Source organism: Phacochoerus africanus, chromosome 4, assembly GCF_016906955.1.
Source record: "Phacochoerus africanus isolate WHEZ1 chromosome 4, ROS_Pafr_v1, whole genome shotgun sequence".
Taxonomy (NCBI): Eukaryota; Metazoa; Chordata; class Mammalia; order Artiodactyla; family Suidae; genus Phacochoerus; species Phacochoerus africanus.
Genome location: NC_062547.1, coordinates 90,026,651 through 90,048,217, shown reverse-complemented (window position 1 = coordinate 90,048,217; position 21,567 = coordinate 90,026,651). Strand labels below are relative to the sequence as shown.

Here is a 21,567-nt window from a genome sequence, read left to right as displayed (position 1 = left end):
TAACATTTGCAATGAATGACCCTTTAAGGTCTGCCAGATCTTTCCTTTACATCTATTAACTGAAAAGATTTTTTCCCAACTTTCTAGCATTAGGCGAAAAAAGAAACAAACAGCAAAACCCAGGCATGATCATTGAAAAGGTTCATATCATTCTAGGCAGGTAATTTAGAGATCAATATCTAGATATGGAACTGAAACATTTGGGAATTATAAATATCAAGCAAACATCCTTCAAATCTTTAGAAGAGAAAAATGGATTACATACCAAGTAACAAAAATGAGAATGCTATGAGACTTCTCTGCAAATACTAAATACCAGACAACAGTGGTACCTATATGTCTTTTTTGACTCTCATCAAAAAAAGTTAGGAGTTTTATATTAACATATACACTATTGTATATGAAATAGATAACTATGGATCTACTATGTAGCACAGGGAACTATACTCAGAATTTTGTGATAACCTATAAGGGAAAAGACTCTGAAAAATACATGTATATATGCACCACTTTGCTATACAACTGAAACTAATACAACATTGTAAATCAGCTATACTTTGATTAAAAAAGGGAATGTTGGGAGTTCCCCTCGTGGCTCAATGGAAGCAAATCTGACTAGTATCCACGAGGACCCAGGTTCGATCCCTGACCTCGCTCAGTGGGTTACAGATCTGGCGTTGCCCTGAGTTGTGATGTAAGTAGCAGATGCAGCTTGGATCTGGCGTTGCTGTGGCTGTGGCATAGGCCAGAAGTTACAGCTCCAATTTGACCCCTAGCCTGGGAACCTCCATATGCTATGGGTACAGCCCTATAAAAAGACTTGTGGCTGCCTGATGGGAGGGGGAGGGAGTGGGAGGGATCGGGAGCTTGGGCTTATCAGACACAACTTAGAATAGATTTACAAGGAGATCCCGCTGAATAGCATTGAGAACTATGTCTAGATACTCATATTGCAACAGAAGAAAGGGTGGGGGAAAAATGTAATTGTAATGTATACATGTAAGGATAACCTGACCCCCTTGCTGTACAGTGGGAAAATAAAAAAATAAAAAAAATAAAAATAAAAAGACCAAAAAAAAAGAAATTAAAAAAACTGAATGTAGAAATCAAGATTATTACTGACAGAAAAGATGATGAAAACAAAAAGTTTACACCTAAAAATCCAGATGTTTATACTAAGGGTTAGGAACTAGAAGAGGGAGCTATAGAATAGAAAGAATAAACTGAGTTCTTCATTCTTCGTGGAGGAAGGTAAACAGTATTTGTCTTAACTTTAATACATTTAAAGCTTATGATAAAGAAAAGTTCTTTCTTTTTCCTAATTTTAAGGGGCAGGTGTTCCCATTTGTGGCTCAGGTGGTTAAAAACCTGACTACTGTCCATGAGGATGCGGGTTTGATCCCTAGCCTTGCTCAGTGGGTTAAAGATCCAGCATTGCTGTGGCTGTGGTGTAGGCCAGCAACTGCAGCTCTGATTTGAGCCCTAGCCTGGAATCTTCCATATGCTTCTGGTGTGGCCCTAAAAAGAAAAAATAGTAATAATATTAAAGGACACCTCAGTTGATGCATATTAGAGGACTTTCTTGCTAACAAGGGAAACAGTTAAATAAAACATAGCATAAAGTTTAAAAATAAATGGATAGGAGATGATTTGATATGAACACAAAAGGAAAGCTGAGTTTGCAGTATTAATTTTAGGCAAAAGAGATTCAAGGCAGTGATTATTAAACATGGAAAAGAAAGGAGAAATGGACAAACAACAGTTGTAGGGTATTATGTATATTTGAAAGAGTAAGGGGACAAAAATTGGAGATAATATATTAGACAAATAATTATTCATGGGAAATTATAAAAATTGCTCATTGATTAGACCAGAAAAATTATTCAACAAATTCTTACTTGGACACAATTTGGAAAGCTAGAAATTAAAAATGAAAATGAAACCTTTTTATCTTTGGCATCTCTGAGGTTTGGTATTGGTGTTATTATTTTTTTTCTAAATAATCTGATCAGTGCAATTTTGGTTTTCAGTTATATCCAATAATTCTTTGGGAAATCAAAATTAAACTTATTGGATGAGTTAGGGAAAAAATAGAGAACACCACCATCAAGCCTTGTAGATGCAACCAAAGGTAAATTCAGAATCACATTTATGGTTTTATATCCTTTATATTTTAAACAAGAAAACAGTTGCTAATTTAAGAAGTTTGAAAATAAACAGTAAAATCTTTAAAAAAAAAACAAAGGAAAATAGAGGTTTCTTTAAAGAAGAAAACATATTAATTAAATAGAAAAAAGCAAAGAAAACAATTGCTTGCAAAGACAGTCACGAGAACACTAATTCAGTTTAGGAGTAAGAAAACAAATCATCATCTGTCTTAGAGCCTGCAGTTCAGTAATACAGTCCTGGACAGGTGCACAGAATATGCATCACAGTGTCATCCAGAGACTGAAGTTAGTGGGTGCTCTGCCTTTGTTCAGGGTGCTGGTACTGTAGGTGACAGTTAAAAGTAAGTAGAGGCATTCTAGAAGTGATGCATACCTCATCTGCTCAAATTTCATTAGTAAGAGCAATTCTTGGTGAGAACAAGGGAGACTAAGCAATGTAGTGTAGCTGGGCTGCTATGTGCCTGGCTACCGTTCTGTTACCGTGGAAGAAGACAATAACAGATGCTTGTGTTCTACTAGCAGTCTCACAGCTGCTACAGAGGACCTTTTTAAAACATGTGAAAGTAGTGTGTCTATGAATAAAACTAAAACTCTGAATGAAATGAATTGTTCTGGGAAAAATATAAATGAACATAATTGAAGCAAATAGAAGCAGAAAATATAAAAAGAATAATGACCATAATTATTTCCAAAATTGCCTTTGTATTCAGACAGTTTTACTGCTGCATATTTTTTAACTTCCAAAAAGTAGATAAACATCTTATTAGGTAAATTTTTTCAGAGTGTTATAACAGAGTTTGCTATTCAATCCATTTTGAGACGGTACAATAATCCTAATGCTTAAATTTGAAAATATAATCCAGCAAGGAATTATCTAAACCTGTCTCACTTAGAATATGCATATAAAGATCATAAATAAAATATTAGCTAATGAAATTCATTAGGCTATTAAAAGGATTATCCATGATCAAGCATGTCTTGTCTCAGAAATAAAGTGATGGTTTAAGAAGACCTTCAATATTTATTTATAGATATCATGCTTGTCAAAAGAAAAAACCAAATAATACCAATCAAATATGAAGAGGCAAAAGTATCTTTTTTTATTCTTTGTCTTTTTGTCTTTTCTAGGGCTGCTTCCCACGGCATATGGAGATTTCCAGGCTAGGGGTTGAATCAGAGCTATAACCGCCGGCCTACACCACAGCCACGGCAATGTGGGATCCAAGCCACATCTACAACCTACACCACAGCTCACGGCAATACTGGATCCTTAACCCACTGAGCAAGGAAGGCCAGGGATGGAACCCAAAACCTCATGGTTCCTAGTTGGATTCGTTAACCACTGTGCCACGACGGGAACTCCTTTTATTCTTGATCTTTGAAAATTGGTTCTAAAATACTAGGCAGGAGTTCCCATTGTGGCACAGCAGAAACAAATTCAACTAGTATCCATGAGGATGTGGGTTTATTCAATCCCTGATCTTACTCAGTGGATCAGGAATCCAGCATTGCCCTGAGCTGTGGTGTAGATTGCAAATGCAGCTTGGATTCCATGCTGCTGTGGCTGTGGTGTAGGTTGGCAGCTGTAGCTCCAATTCAACCCTTAGTCCGGGAACCCCCATTTGCCACGGGTGCTGCCCTAAAAAAGCAAAAAATAAAGTATAATAAAATACTTGGCATAGAAATATTTATTAGTATAATAAAGAACATGTTTTCCACCATTAGCCCAAATATGTAACTGTGCTCTGCATTATAACTGTGAGGACAGGAAACCTACTACCTTTTATCCACGGTTTTGATTTCTGCAGTTTTAGTTACAGTCATTCAAGGTCCAAAAAATAATTAAATGGGGAATTCCAGAAATAAACAATTTGTAAGTTTTTAAAATGCGCACTAGTCTGAGTAGTGTGATGAAGTTTCACCATGTCCTGCTCCATCCCACCTGTGACATGAGTCATCCTTTTGTCCAGCTTGTCTCACCTATGCGTCACTTAGCAGCTGTCCAGGTTATCAGATCCACTGTCCACGGTACCCCAGTGGTTGGTTCAGGTCACCCTTATTTTACTCATAATGACCCCAAAGCACAAGAGTAGTGATTTAGGCAATTCAGATTTGACAAAGAGAAGCTGCTAAGGGCTTCCTTTAAGTGAAAAGGTGAAAGTTCTCGACTTAATAAGGAAAGAAAAGCAATTGTGTGGTGAGGTTGCTAAGATCTGTGATAAGAATGAGTCTTCTATTCATGAAATTGTGATGAAGAAAAAAAGAAATCTATGCCAGCTTTCACACCTCAAACTGTAAAAGTTATGACAGTGCATGATAAGCACTTAAACGGGTGGAAAAGGTACCAAATTCGTGAGTGGAAGACATGTACAGAAAACATGTTATGATTGACAGCAATATGTAGTGCCAGAAAGCATTGAGCCTCGACAAAGACTTCAGCAAGGGACACCCTGAAATGAGTAAAACCAAAAGCCATTAACTGCCAAGTAAGGGATGGTTACATAAATGCAAGAATAATCTTAGACCAGAAAATACAAAAATTACTGGGGAGACTGTATTTGTTGATGAAGCCACTGCCACATTTCTGGCAGAGGTAAGGATTAGGAGAGAGACCACATGCACATAACTTTCATGACAGTATATTATTATAATCCTCTTATTATAAGTTATTAATCTCTTAATATTCCTGATTTATACATTACAATTTATAATAGTTATGAATGTATAGGAAAAATATATGTAGGGTTCAGTACCATCTGCAGTTGGAGGCATTTAATGGGGGTCTTGGGATGTACTGCCCACAGAAAGGGGGTCTGCTTTATCACCATTTTAAATGTTTCTCAAAATAATACCTGTATTTGACTTAAAAACAATACAAATGTCTTAATAGTAAAAACCAGTAATTCCCTGCTCAGTCTCTTCGTACCCACCCCTCCCTTGAATCTTCCTGTCAGTTTCTAATAAATGTGTCACTATTTTAGTTCCTCTATTATTACCTTTACAATGTTATACATACTTAAAATATTTTTTCCCACCAAATGTATATTTTATATCCTGATTCCCTGGTGTATAGTTACACAGCTGGTTCTCTACCATCCTTAGTAAATAATAAAATAATATTATTTTGGTAGTAATAACCTTACTGCTAGTATCATTTATGAGTGTAAATAATAAAACTGTTAGTTATTTAAGGTGTAGAACCTTGATAAATGCTAACTAATTTTGTGTGTAGTAGTCAATTGCATCCTAATTTTATTTTTAAGCACAATTTCATTCTGTATCTATTGTTTTGAAACTTGCTTACGGAAGTATATACAACTTTTTTTTTCTACCAGAGACCACTAGTGATAATAACTAAGATTATAATAAGAACTTGGAATTCCTGTTGTGGCTCAGCGGTATTGAACCCAACTAGTTAGTATCCATGAGGGTGCAAGTTTGATATCCCTGGCCTTGCGCAGTGGGTTAAGGATCTAGCGTTGTCGTGAGCTCCAATGCAGGTCACAAGCATGGCTCCCGAGTTTCTGTGGCGGTGGTGCTGCAGCTCCCATTCAACCCCTATCGCCTGGGAATGTCCATATGCCATCGGTGTGGCCCTAAAAAAAAAAAAAAAAAAAAAAAGTACTCCTCTAGCTTTTATTTCAAATATTTATTTTAGAGAAATATAAACCATATGCCTCTCCGTTTAAGTTCAGAAAGAAGTAATTAGAGAATAATAAATACTGTGAAAGTTCATTTATATAATAGCATTTAAGAGAAAGGCAAAAATGGGAAATGGTGCTGGACATATATACAAGGGAAAAAATAAATAATACAGAGAGGGAGGGACACAGATTGACTTTTTATAGGGTAGAATGATACAAGTACAGAACATCCAAAAGAGGGAAATTTCCCACACAGACTTAAGCAAAGATAAGTGTATAGCAACATGAGGAAAGATTTTGCAGTGACTCTTTAAAGTTCATTTCATCCTTGGGAAAGCAAATAATCGTTCTGTAATTTGGTTCATTTGAAAATACCAATTTTAATTTATTGTATTTATGAAAAGCAAGTAAAAATTATATTATTGATTTGGTAAAATATTTTTAAAATAAAAGTCTTCATTTTCAAAAAGCCCTTGAAATTTGAGTCACATGACAAATGATTTAAAAGCAGTTAGAAAATATATATCTGAAAGTATATATTAAAAGCATGCAAATTCAGTAAAAAGACAAAATACTTTTAATGATAATATTTTCACATTTGCTCTGAAGTCTTATGTATTCAGTTTAGTGAGAAGAAATATTTTAAAGCAATATTATTTATATGTCTTGCTTTTTTAGGAGAGACAGAATATAAAAAAGTCAACCCTAAATAATTGTGGATATATTATATATAAAGGATTTTCCATGGTATTCTAATGGGAATTCACACAAATCCAGTGAAACTAATCCTTTGTAGTAGTTCTTAATATAATTAAATTACTCACTCTCCTTATGTAATTCAGTCATAACTCCCCAGAATGAGACATACTTTTTGAGTTAGAACCAATTGCAACTTTCTGTGGATCCTCAAGTCATGAGATAAATTTGTCTCTTGAGTTGGAAGTAAACTGGAGACAAGTCTCAGAAATTCCAACAATGAAATTCAAAAAATATGCTACTTCTCCCTTCTACATAAAGCTCTAATCTCCCAAACTTGATTCTTGTTAAGTTTACAGTTTCAAAGCTTGTTTTATCTATATTGCTACTGTATATAAGTGAGCCAACTGGACAGTTTGAGAAATACACTCTTTTACAATGCTTAGAGTAACATTTAGAGTACCTCTTTAGTGTTTATTATAGACTAGCATTTGTTATTGATCAACATGGTGTACCAAGTGGTACTCTAAGCTTGAGTCCACACAGGGCAATAAAGGGAGCAGTTATCCCTTGTCCGTAAATCCCAGAAGAATGGATAAATAGTTTAGCTCAAAAACGTGACCCACAAAGTGAACTTTGGGCTGAAATGCTCTATACGAGTGCTTTGTACTGGATAAACAAACTGGATAATTATTGGTATTCTGTTCACCTCACATTGTGTCCTTAGGCCAAGCCTAGAAATTGCTGTCACGCTGGAAAACTAAATCATTGTGCTCTATACTAGAAGTCATGCAGCTATGAAAGTCTTTATTTTCAAGATACCGCTGTAGTTAAGGCCAACGTATGACTATCATGGCAAAAATTTCTACAAAATTCTTGTGCCTCTGTGAGGAAGTAGATGCATACTATAAAAATATGAGACATCTTTAAAATGTGGGAAGACAGTCTCAACAGAGTAAGAGGCATATTTAAATCAGTTAGTCACCATAACTTGATCCATTAGTTTGGTTGATTCATTCATTTCTGATTATTTAAAATTATGATTCCTACCCCCTGTCCTGGGAACTCTCTGTTCCCTGCTCTTTTTCTCACCTCTGATTGCTTTCTTGGCCCCCACATTAGAATATTAACTTAAAAAGGTTAAGGACATTTTTTTTCTATTGTGTTAACTGTTCTGTTGTAGGGCTTGTAAAATGTCCTTCAGAATGTATATTTTAATTGAATTTATTAAATAATTTTGAAGTCATAAAATGAAAATTCAGAAGATATTTCAAGGATTTAATTTGCTTAGACCTTCATCTGTTATCATTAATTTTGTTTCACTTTAAAATAGATTAAAAAAACAAACCCTTAGAAAATATATACAATGAAGAACTTTGAAGAAAAAAACTAACATTTTATATACCTTTAAACAATGTAGTCCCCCCAAAAAAGAAAAAGGTAAAGAAGTGATTACCCAACATCTTCACTTGTTGAATTTTACTTTAAACGCAAGTAAACATTTTTCCCTTTAGGTAGGCAAAAGCTCCTTTCATATACCTGATAGGTAACTGGAATTGAGGGAGAAATAGCATCTTTGAACTAGGCTGTCAAGTTACAACAATTCACTGAATTCTATTTTATTTTTGTAAACCTGCTTAACATTACAGTATACATTTCTATAAAAGCATAGGTAAGCTTTGAGTCTCTTTTTTTACGTAAGTCTTTTTTATTGCAACAACAGGTTTCTATTCTGTAATGAATCAGAAGAGTGACATCCTATGTCTAGCTTTCAGTACCAAGAGCAACTTCCCTATTACGGTAATTGACTGTCAGAGGATGTGGATCAAATCTCTCTTCCTAGATCTGGCTCTAACCATATATATTTAAACTAAAAGAAGAAAAATGGTGGTTCGTTTTACTCTAACATTGTATTCAAATTTTACAAAAGTTTAGTTAAAATGAAAAAAGCAATTTGCCTTTCATTTTTAAAAAAAAGGTGAGTGATGACACATAATGTAAAATAGAACAATATCTGACAAATGGTAGGTGTTCAATTAATGTACAGAGAATGAAATTGCATGTTTTTGCTTAAAATAGAGTAATAGATTGATGTTTCATCTTAATAGCTAAGAAATAATATTTCTCCTTTTATACTTATATGCATTATCAGAAGTTTAGAATTTTGGCATTCATAGATAACCAATTTAACTTTAGATTTCCTCAGGAAATTCTAAAATCACTGACCTTCACTAATAATTAATTCCAGTACTATAGAACAAATGTGTTTTAGTATTTTTACTAATTTATATACCGGGAAATGTATGCTACACATTTACTGATATTACATATTCTAATGGAATATTAATGCATGAGTGAATAAACTAACTTATAGGTGAGAGAAGTACAACAAATACACTAGATCCAGGATGTGTTTTGAGTTCTTTTTCTAACAGAACTCTTGGATTCATGCTGATCTGTCCTCACATATTTCTGGTCCCTTCTTAACTATCCTTCGTATTTGTAATATCTCTCACCACACTGAGGGATGAAATCCATGGTTGTATATATTACTGCTCTATGTAAGAATTAAATCTAAAACCTTGACTTGATTACAAAGAGCCTTTCCCAAAGTTTTTCGTATTCCTATTTCATGAAGCCGTAGGATTCCATGAAATAATTTGCAAGTGAGTAGACTTTGAATTTTTCAAATTTATTTTTCATAATCTGTTTATATGAGGCTAATCTCTCCAAATCTAATTCCGTTCTCTTCAATCTCCTAATTAATTTTTCATCCTCACCACCCTATTTTTGCTATCAATGATAGTATATCAGAAGGCGGATAGTGAGTGTTGTCACCTACAGAAAGAGAATTAACTACACTTATTTATAGCACAGAAACGTATAATCTAAACAAGAGTTGTTTTTTCCAATCCTACAACCTCCGTTTTCAAATTTATTACTGAAGTATTTACCGATTTGTTGTTAATGTTGCCATTTCAGATGCTTGTGCCTTAAAATAAAGCATTTACTTAAACTGCTATCATTTTGTCATATTATTACTTGCCTTTTATATATCACTCAGATACACCATCCTATTAAAGTTTTGTGACTTTAAAAAGCTTAAAGAGATGTGTTTAAACCAAATAACTTAGTCATATACCAGATTAACTGTTATATCTTAGTTGACCTCTGGAGTGGGAGAAATTACCAATCATTTGTTCCCAGGAATGAAAAGCTTCCCTTCCTACAGTCTGTTATCATCTGTCTTTGGTTTTGTGCCTTCTCTGTAATGACGTAGGTTTGTTTCTCCTTTATTCTTTGCAGAGTGCTGCAGCAGCTCCCAGTCCAGTGCTAGGAAACATTCCCCCAGGAGATGGCATGCCAGTAGGTCCTGTACCACCAGGGTTCTTTCAGGTACTCAGAGAAACTCTGACTAGGACTGTTAAGGCATAGGAACTCCTATTCGATTTTATTTAAAGATATGAGGGAGAATGAGGCTATTTTAATCCTTAACGTAAACTTAATGCTGTGCAGCAAACTCTTGATTATTCAGAGACTGGTTATCTAATATATAGATTATCCCTTCCTTCTACCATTTTGTTGCCAGATATTTATTCCTGTATTTGTTTTGCCATTTCATTGTTCAAGTAAGAAATAAAGGTCGTTGAAATGCAAATTAGCCCACTAGGCTAACTGTGGTGAAGATTTGCTGGGTGGAGAGACTAATGGGTAAGGTTTTGGAATAATATAAGGATTTTAACTATCCAAGCCATCCATATCTCCACAGACTAAAGATAATCAAGATTCGGCTGTACTTTCAAAATATGGCTAAATCATAATCTATTCATTTATCAAAATTACAGGCTATAACAAAATAGTTTTAGAATCATCTTTGTGGCTTTTAAACTGCAATCTTTATCATATATAACATTTTAAGATCAGATTTTAAAATACAAATGTTAGAATTTTAAATTTGCAGCAAGCTCATTTATTATATCATAAGATGATAAAAATGATAATGACTTTAGCATTATAATTGTGCATCAATTCTTAATTTTATGGCATCCACATTTAAATCTGACAGTTTTCTAAACGAACCACCATAGATTCTGAAACACCCTTTGAGAAAATTAGGAAGAATTTAGGAGTAAAGTACCACAGTTGGAAGGCATTACAGGAGTTAATGTAATATGATATATTGTTAATGAATTACATCAGGTACTTATAAGCTAATTTGTCACTTTAGTATTTTGTATTTTCGAAGTCCTTGATAATCATTTGTTAATTTTTACATACCATCATTATAGGGTAGATCAATGTACTTATAAATGTGAAAATGGAGAAATAAAATTATAAGAAATTTTCCACGGTACAGCAATTGAATAAAAAGGTCATAATTAGAACCTTGTACCAACTATGAAATGTCAAGTCCTTTAGGACATGCTTATTTGTCTGATTATGCTATATTAGTATTGAAAAGTCTTAGAGCTCACATTTTGTCTTAAGGGCCCTTTCTTATAATCTAGGAATGTGCTATAACTCTTGATTATTAATTAATCACTATATAAGATAACAATAGTTAATACTTAATAACTTAATAGTCACCATTTAAAACTGCTTACTGTAGCCTATGCTTTAAATATTTCATATGTGTAAACTGTTAATCCTCATAATAATCTGGGAATAAAATTAAGTATTATCATCATTCCCCTTGCACAGATGGCAAAACCAAGGCATAATAACCAGTTTGCACACAGTCAGAAAGTCACAGGACTGGGATTCAAAGCAAGGCTTCCTGGACTTCTGCCACTGAATTCACCTTTTAAAGTTCATAGTTCATCATTATTCATAAAATATTTCTAGCTCATTTTAATATTTTTTCCTCATGCTCTTATTTCTCTTTCTAAGGATACACTGGAATTAGTGAGTAAAGCAGAAGAGTTTATCTACTTACAAGAACTCGTAGATGCGCTCTAAGTGGCACTTTTAAAAAGAGGGGTTGGGTTGGAAAGAAAGCCACATTCTTCTGAGGATTAAGCAAAGATAGATGGACCTGTACATTTTCATGTTTACATTTTGTAGAATGAACCATTCTCCCCTTTTCTATTTCTGCCTAAGTCTTAGTAAGAGTGGTTGAAACAGAATTAACTGTTGTTTTAATTACTCTAATTAAAGCAATTACTCAACTACTGCTAGATGCCAGGCACTGTGGTAGGCATCTGAAGATGCGTGTGTACAATATGTACTGTCCTGAAGCTCATTGTCTAGCCAGTGAGTCATTATTAAACATAAATAATTGTAATACAGCAAGATATATGCTGTAACAGAGGCAAGGGTAAAGATCTGCATTGACCTAGAAGAGAGAGCTATTAAATCTGTCTGAACTGGAGATAAGAGTGGTTTGGAAACAGTTTTCCAAGAAAACAAGCACAGAAAATACATTCCAGAAAGTGAGGAAAGTATAAGCAAAAGTGTGAAAGCATCCAAATGACCTTTTCAGAGGTGTTCAGAGTAATATGAACAGAAAGTAGAGGGGAGGGCAGGCACGAATTCCCAGAAATGCAATTGGAAGACATGCTCTAGCATACTGAAAGGAGCTGTATATACACCATGTTAAGAACTTGAGTCTTTATTCAGTAGGTGGGTAGGAACTGTCATGGATCTCTAAGAAGAGTAGTGACCTGGAGTTCCTGTCATGGCTCATGGAAATGAATTTGACTAGTATCCATGAGGAGGCAGGTTCAATCCCTGACCTCGCTCAGTGGATTAAGGATCTGGTATTGCTGGGAGCTGTGGTGTAGGTCACAGACATGGATCAGGTCTGGCATTGCTGTGGCTGTGGCATAGGGTAGTGGTTACGGCTCCAATTTGACTTCTAGCCTGGAAACCTCCATATGCCAAGGGTGTAGCCCTAGAAAGACAAAAAAAAAAAAAAAAGGAAGAAGAAGAGCAGTGACCTGAATTCAAACTATGGAGTAGATTGAGGCTTTATTAGGCACCTATGATATAGTTGTATACAAAATCTCTGCCCTCAAAATACTTACACTATATTAAATGAAAGAGAGAAAAGGCAGTAAGACTATAGAAGGAAATGGCTATACTAAATGAGTAGTGTGTGTTTTTTAGAGCAAGTCAAAAGGCCACCAAATCCAGTCCCAGGAGAGTCTTTGTCAGAAAAATATTGTCAAAACTGCAAATAAAATTCAAATTGGTGTCTAAAGATTAATTAGGCACACACACACACACACACACACACACACAAAGAGCAAGAGATGGAAGAATATTCCAGGAAGAGGGGGAAAAAATTTACAAAGACCCAGAGGAGAAAGGATAGAGACCAGGTAATTCCCCAAAACTGGAGCTTACATGGCTAAAGGGAGAATGGCTGGTGATAAAGCTCCAGAAGAGCCTTGAGGAACCTTGGAGGGTAGTTAAGAGTTTGAACTTGATCTTGAGGGCAGTAATAAGCTATTGAAGGGTTTTAAGCTGGAGAGGCATGTTCACATGTGCATTTTTAGAACTGTTACTCCAGATATAGTGTGTAGCCAGGATTGCAGAGAGACAGGTGTGAAAGTAGGGAGACCAGGAGGCTATTAAAGTCATAGAGGTAAGATTGTTGATGGTCTGAACTAAAGGAGTGGCGGTATGTAGGGAGCAAAATGAACAGATTTGAGAGACAATTAAAGGCAAGAGGTATGAGTAAAAGAATTCAAGACTGATCCCCTGGTTTCTGGCTCTAACCTGGGCAGATGGGGGTTTCATTTTCAGAGATAGGGACCACAAAACGAGGAGTAGATTTGAGGTAGGGCAGATGAGGGGCAGTTCCTGTGGGACCTCCAATTGGAGATATCCTTTAGGCTGATGAACATATAGGTTTGAAGCCTAAGACAGCAGTCTTGGCTAGAGAAGAAATTTGCATGATTGTCATCATGTCAAGGATTCACAGGCATAGGTTGTTCAGGGAGAAAGTACAGAATGAGAGAGAAAAGGGGCATACACCTGAACTCCAAAAACACTAACACTTAAAAGAAGAACAAAGGCAACAGAACCCATTAAAGAGACTAGTACAGGATACCAGTTGGTCAGCTATTACAGTAGCTCAAGAAAGAGACTCTGGGGCCCTATTCAAGAGCAGTGGCAGCAGAACTGCAAAGAAAGAAGCAATGCATAGTTACGTTTGATAGGCCTTAGCTGATTAACCAAGTTGGGGTAGAAGAGAAAGAGTTGGAGGAATCAAGGATGATTCTGAGGTTTCTAGCTTTGGCCCCTGGAGAATCCTAATGTTTTTATCTGAATCAGGAAAGATAGGAGGTAAGAACATGTTTTGGATATGTTTGAGCATGGTACACATTATTCCTCTCTATCCAGGGAGACCCAATCCTTTAAATACTCTTTTCCCCTATTCAGTAGGCGTAAGTATGGCTAGTGTTCCTAGAAATGTCTCTCTGAAACATTGAAAATCTCAAGCCATGAAAGTTTTAAAGAACAAATAGGATGTTATCTTTGGTACATAGAATGACGGGATCAGGGTACTCAAATGTTTGCTAAATATCGGCATCAGTTTCCTATCCTATGGCATGATTCTGGCCACCATGCCTATTGTTAACGAAGAGCACTGTCTTCCGTGAGTTCAAATAGCCACAAGACAGTCATAATTCAAATGCAAACATCAGTTTCTAATCTAGATCTGTAGAGATACTGACATCCAAAAATTGTCCAGAGTATGAAAATAGTTTTGAATCCTCATTCTTAGTGAGGAAATGTAAAGCTTATCTGGGGACAGCTGGAATGGGACTAGACCAGGAAAGGACTGAGCCGATTAGAATTTAGTGAATAAATAAAAGTTAAAAAAAGGAGAATTTATAATTAATGCCTAAAGCTTCAGCAGCTTCAGCTGGTCTGAGCTCTACTTACTGTGTGATCAGACCATAAAAGGTACATTGAAAACATTCTCCTAAGTAGGCAAATGTACTCCTTTTATTTCTGTTTACATTGCAGAGCAAGAACCTTCTTTTCCAGTATGATTATAAATACATTCCCAAGTAGAATTATTACAAAATCTTTGTGAATTCATAACAACTGCATTTGAATGATAGCAATTAACTCAAACTCTAAAATAAATAATATTGATCAATGCCCCATTTATTTAATAGGTCCATCTTGGAAGGCAATCTTTGAATAAATGTCTCTTTGGGACAGATATCAACATTGTTCAGACTTAAACCTTGCCATTTTTATTGAAACGGGAGTACTTCTTCTGTTGTTGCTAAACATGCAAAAAGAGGTATCAGTTTCATAAGATAAAGGCATTTAACATAAGACAAATTTGGAGTCTTACTTGGAGTCTTTTATTCATCGAGTAATTTGTATAATAAACCCTATAAATTCTCAAAGTGACCTACCATGGAATTGGTGAATGACTTTAAATCAACTTTCTTAAATTGAGGAATCTTGCTACAGAGGTCAGAGAGAAGATAGGAGAAATGACCGTTGATTCTAACTAGAGCTTGGCAGTTTGGAAGGAAGAAAATACAGTGCTATGGTGTGGTGTGAATACACAGAGTAGGTCCTCAGAACTAAGTCTGTACTCTGACTCTTCCTGTCCTTGTGCTAGAGTATTATTCAGACGTGTCACTGTATGCTAAGAAATCTGATGTGTATTAAAAGCATCCATCTGCTATGTATTCCATTCTCATATCTTTCTTATCAAAAGTAAGGCAAAATTTGATTGCAGCAATTTTATCAAATATGCAGTATTAATCCTGGAACCAATTAGATTTTCTTCACAAGCATAATAATCAAAATAGTTTATAAGATGCATAAAATAAAGTTCTCATTTGTGTTTTTTAAAAAATTAGACCATTAGCTGTAATAGCTTAAGTTTTATTTTTTTATAGATTTGAGTAACAAGATTTCTCTTGTGAATTTGCTATAACTTATACTCTGTTAAAGAAATGAGCATTTCTTAGTTCAATCAGAAAAAAAATTTTGGAGTTCCTGTCATGGCTCAGTGGAAACAAATCTGCCTAGGAACCCTGAGGTTGCGGGTTTGCTCCCTGCCTCGCTCAGTGGGTTAAGGATCCGGCACTGCCATGAGCTGTGGTGTAGGTCGCAGATGCAGCTCAGATCTGGCGTTGCTGTGGCTCTTATGAAGGCTGGCAGCTGTAACCCCTAGCCTGGGAACCTCCATGTGCCGTGGGTGTGGCCCTGAAAGGACAAAAGACAAAAAAAAATGAGTAGAATCAAAACTATTTTTTCCTCTGCTCCTTACCACAAGAAAACTTTTAAAAAGAAAACTGTATCTTATTTTTATCACTCTAACTAAACACATCTATAACTTTTATGTAAAAATACAATGTATTCTTTTGATAGGCGCTAATGTGGACATCTTTGAGCACATAACCAATGTGTGATATACCTGTAAATATGTAATTTTGGATTATGTGTAGGCTTTTGTTCATTTTTACCATGTATTATATTCTGGGTTTTTTTTTTATCTTGATACATTTGCTATATTCTTAGTCACTAGGTCTTTAGTTTTCTTAGTGAAAACTGTTGAAAACTAATATATCGATGATGGATTGTAAATGTAAGGCTTTGACATGAATAAGATTATAAATACTTGTTGAAGATAAAGTATACCAAGTAATTTAGTTTCAGCTACAGTGGCCATCCATATTTTAAAATCCAAATTGATCAAAACTCTGATATGGTATAAAATATGTTACAGGAGATTTGTAAGTCACATTTTGTTTACAGGCTGAATATTAGCAACGGTAAAGCAGCTTTGCCATCTAGTGGTGGTTTGCAGATGTCTCTACTTTTCCGGGTCTATGTTCCAAAAGTTCTATTTTTAGCAAGACTGCACTGTAGCAAGCTTCGATAGTAATAACATAGTAAGAACAAAAAATAGATATCTCCCCTTTTCTCCATGATGTTGTTATTGACTAGAAAAACCTCAGTATAAATGACACCAAAGACAAAAACAAAGCTCAGGTTAATGCAATATTCTTGATACTTTAAAAGAAAAAAATCAAAAAGGAGAACAATGATCATTTCATCTAACACTTGAAACTGAAAAGGAAAAACAAGAAGAAATGTTTTTACATGTACTGATTAAATGTTTCTAGAGGTAGATATTTATCTAACTTATTCCTGGACATAGATCCTTCATATGGGGGGGGGGAGGGGGCACACCTACAGTAATTGGAAGTTCCCGCACCAGGGATCTAACCTGCGCCACAGCAGCAACCCAAGCCACTGCAGTGACAATGCCAGATCCTTAAAAGCTGCTGCACCACCAAAGAACTCCCTGTAAGTCCTACATTTTGAAGATACTTTCATAACGAAGCATACTTATCTCCTCTGTTCTTCCTATTGAGATTTCACAGTATCGCCATTTTATTATCAGTAGCACGTGTTTTCCCCTATTATTTACACATGTAGTTAAGAAGTCTACACGCCTTCTCAGTTCCCTTCTATTTTTAATCTTCATATTGTCTTCTCTCCCAGTGCATTGCCTTTTCTCTTATCCTTCCTGATCATGGCTATTTCAGAAGTTAGTGTGAGGAGAGACTCTAAACTTATATAAACTTCCTTTCCTTCTCCCCAAAAGTTGTAGACATCATCTGTGATCTCAGATAACAAACCAAAAGATTAGTTAATATGTCATTTCTTAATTTGAATGAGTACTGAGTATCTCAAGTAGAACTCTCTTACTGAACTATAACATCTAACATTATCAATATATGTAGTTTAAAATTCACACATTAAGAATAGTATTTCTCAGAATTAACTATACCAGGATTTGTAGAGCTGGAGAAAGTCACTTATTTATCAGAGTTCAAGACAAAAATTAAGTTTAATTTTCTTAAAAATGTGATCCTGAATCTTTAAAGAACAGAGATTCTAAATATCAAGAACAGAACAATTCTTTGTCTGATATAAAGATAAAAGCAGCCTAAAAAATAAAGGTGCCTGAAGCTGATGACTTTAATAATGCTTTCCTACAGTTGTGGTAATGGTTTTTCTAGCCTCAACTATTAGAACAAATTAAAACCCCTCAGCTTCCGAATCCAATCATCTGTCGATGGACATTTGGGTTGTTTCCATGTCCTGGCTATTGTGAATGGTGCTGCTATGTGGTATATATACACAATGGAATACTACTCAGCCATAAAAAAGAATGACATAATGCCATTTGCAGCAACATGGATGGAACTAGAGAATCTCATCCTGAGTGAAATGAGCCAGAAAGACAAAGACAAATACCATATGATATCACTTATAACTGGAATCTAATATCCAGCACAAATGAACATCTCCTCAGAAAAGAAAATCATGGACTTGGAGAAGAGACTTGTGGCTGCCTGATGGGAGGGGGAGGGGGAGGGAGTGGGAGGGATCGGGAGCTTGGGCTTATCAGACACAACTTAGAATAGATTTACAAGGAGATCCTGCTGAATAGCATTGAGAACTTTGTCTAGATACTCATGTTGCAACAGAAGAAAGGGTGGGGGGAAAATGTAATTGTAATGTATACATGTAAGGATAACCTGACCCCCTTGCTGTACAGTGGGAAAATAAAAAAAAATATTAAAAAAAAAAAACCCTCAGCTTGAGTAACTAAGCAAGTTTTTTTAAAAAAATTACAGTTTCCAACAACCAAAGACCCTACAGTAGTGACTAAAATGGACAAAGAGCAAAGAATGGAGTGTCAGGGATTCAGAGCCTTTACTTGGGTTTTCCAGTTAGACTGGAATGAAAGTTTCCTTTTAGGAACTTTATTTTTTGCCTTTTTAGAGGCACACCCGTGGCATATGGAAGTTCCCGGGTAGGGGCTGAATAGGAGCTGCAGCTGCCAGCCAGTGCCACAGCCACAGCCATGCCAGATCCAAGCTGCATCTACAACCTACATCACCGCTCAGGGCAGTGCTGGATCCTTAATCCCCTGAGCAAGGCCAGGGATCAAACCTGCATCCTCATGGATACTGGTTGGGTTCATTACTGCTGAGCTACAGCAGGAACTCCTACTTTCCCTATTTATCAAAATGAGTATTTACAAAAAAGCTAACTTGGCCATCCTAGACCAGTGTCTTCTTATTCAAAGTTCTTCCCAGAATGCTTCTATTTTTATTAGAGGTCCTTGGAAAACAAAAAACATATAGCAAATATCCAAAGGCAAGTTACAGAAACAAAAGCAGTCAGCATTCTTTTCTTTGGGGAACTAAGAATGAAGAATGGATTATTAAATATAAATCAGGTATTAAATAAATTACAAATTCCCTATATAGGTGGGATAGATTTGTCTTAGGTATACATTAGGATACCTTCACCTAGAAAGTAACTTATCACTGTGTGGTGTTCTGGAATAATGTATCTTGTATCTGTATCATAAGTCAAAGAATTTTTTCTGTAAATAGCCATATAGTATCTGTTTTAGAATTTGTGAGCTCTGAAGTCACACTACCCAGCTCTGTCATTATAGTATCAAAGCAACCAGAGCTGCTATATAGACTGATGAGTGAGGCTATTCCAGAAAAACTTCATTTTACTGGAATAGCAGTGGGCTACATTTAGCCTGTGAGCCATGATTTGCCCACTCCTGTTCTCTACGAATACAGTCACCACTAGACAGCCTATAAGACATCCACAGGTTAGGGCTAATAACAGTGTTCCTCCAAGTGTGTTCTGTGTACTCCTGACAAGAGAGCCCTGGGTGTCACCCCACTCCTCGTATATCAGAATTATTGGTGGTGGGGCCATGGGACTGGAAATCCTATGTGGTTTTACTCTTTGTTTTTTTATTTTTATTTTTTTATTTTTTAAATTGTTATTCCCCAATACAGTTTTTTTTTCCTACAGCATAGGACCCAGTTACACATATGTGTACACATTCTATTTTCCCATATTATCATGCTCCATCATAAGTGACTAGACAAAGTTCCCAGTGCTTTTTTTATTTTTAACAGATGAGTCCATCAAGCTAAAATTTGAGAACCACTAGCTAAGATTACTGATGACATTCAGCAACAAAGATGTAGTGTCCCCACAACTACCTGTACTAGAGTTACTGCAGTAAAAAAGCTAAATAGAAAATCCTTGCCCACACAGAACTTAGAGGCTACTGTGGGAGACAGTAAGCAAAATAAGTAATTATTTTTAGATATGATACGTTAGATTGTGATAAGGATTAGGATATGCAGTGTTGAGGAAGTTCTAGATGGGGTGGTTGCAGAAGGACTCATTGAGAAGATGCCCTTTAAGTTAAGACCTGAAGAAATGAGGGAACAAGCATATCAAGTGTGGAGGAACTGTTCTAGGCTGAGGGACAAGCAAGGGTAAAAGCCCCTGAGTCCAAAGCATGACCGACTCTTTCTGGAACAATAAAAATATTTTTTATAGTGGAGTGTCAGCTGGGGAAAGTAGTTCAGTATGAAGTGTAGATAGTAGAAAGCCACATCAAGGAGAACTTTGTAGGTCATTGTAGGGAATTTGGGTTTTACTCTTCGTGGAGGGTTTTAATAGGATCTTTCTGGCTGCTGTGTTGAGATCAGTCTGTAAGAGGGACGGGTGGAAACAGGGAGGCCAGTTTGGATGTCACTGCAAAATTACAACAAATTATTATGGCTAAGCCAGAGGTTGTAACAGTGGTGAGAAATGATTGGATTCTAAATATATTTTAAAGTTACAGCCAACAGATTTTGGCAATGGTTTGGATATGTTGGGAGAAAAAAAAGAAATCAAGAATCACTGCAAGAATGGAGTTGATGTTCACTTGTGTTTGTAGGTAAAACTTCAAGAGGAGTCATGAAGACAATACCAGAAGTTTAATGTTGAACTTAATTTTGTCAAAATTAAGATGGCTATTAGGTAATTCAGAAATGTTGAGCAGGGGCAAGGTATCAGAGTGGCTCTGTTTGTCTCTGGAGTTGTTATGGTTGTCTCTAGTTGGTCTAGAGACATTTGGGAGTTAGTACCTTGTAGATAATGTTGAAAATCTGGATGACATTACCAAGATAATGAATATAGAGAGACAAGAAGCTCTACAGTGGTTCCAGGGCTCTGATGTTAAGAAGGCAGGAAGATGAGGAGGAACCAGCAAGAAAAATGGGAAGGAGCAGTGTGGGAGATAGGAAGAAAACCAGGCGATGTGGGAGCCTGGAAGGAAATGGAAGAAAATGTTTCAAGGCAGCGAGGAATATGCTGTGTCAGATGCTGCTGAGAGTTCACCTCAGTTGAGGACTGACAGTTGACCATTGGATTTGAGGTGGTCACTGGGGACCTTGATAAGGCCAGTTTTTCAGTGGAGTGATGAGAGTAACAGCCTCATAGAAGCCGATTCAGGATAAACTGGGAAGAGAGCAGTTGGAGGCAACGAGTATGTCCAACTCTTTCAAAGAGTTTTGCTCTAAAGGGGAAAGTGAGAAATGAAGCAGTTGCTGGAGGGAGAAATGGGAGAGGTCAAAGAAATGCTGCTGGGAATGAACTGTTGGCTGTAACAAACTGTTCATCCCTGCCGAGGGACAAAGAAAACAGCTCTGCTGACACCTGTGGGAAGAGAATATAGGCTGTTGCCAGGTATCATCTATTATAACCAGAAATCAGGTATAACCTTGGTTATACGACATAATGCCAGGGAATAGAGTAATTGGATATTCTTTGTACACAGATGGATGCTTATCAAGAAACAGTAAAATAGAATTACTTACTTAGAATGCCTGCAATTGTGACTACACCTGTTTTCTGTCATTTTCTTATTCTATAAATAATCTGACTTTAAAAATACCTTTGACATTAGTAATATTTTCTCCATTCAAATTTGTCTTACCAGTTTTATTCTGTACATTTATTGTGTATCTATTTAAGACACATGGTTAAAAATTGATGTTTTAAATTAGAGATGGAGAAATAACTTCACCTTGTGTGATTCGAGTTCTCTCATCTTGCTTATTTTTATGCTTTTTAGTATTAGTCAAATTAGTAGGCTCTAGTTTCAAAACAGACTTGGGAGGATTAATCACTCCTGTAAAAATCTGTTCAGTAGAAAAGATTATTCTATGTAGTTCAGACATGAA

The 21,567-nt window shown here is 35.9% G+C and overlaps 1 protein-coding gene across 5 annotated transcripts in view; it reads left to right on the top strand.

The window, feature by feature from the left end:
• The window catches only part of SSBP2 (single stranded DNA binding protein 2), a 310,607-nt gene that overhangs the window by 214,196 nt on the left and 74,844 nt on the right, over positions 1-21,567 (top strand). For 3 of the 5 annotated variants that reach the window (XM_047778217.1, XM_047778214.1, XM_047778216.1), the window contains exon 5: positions 9,815-9,904. The exons of the other annotated variants lie outside the window; for them this stretch is intronic. In XM_047778217.1, the coding sequence (XP_047634173.1) occupies positions 9,815-9,904 (90 nt within the window). The remainder of the gene's footprint in view (positions 1-9,814; positions 9,905-21,567) is intronic. 5 annotated transcript variants of the gene reach the window in all.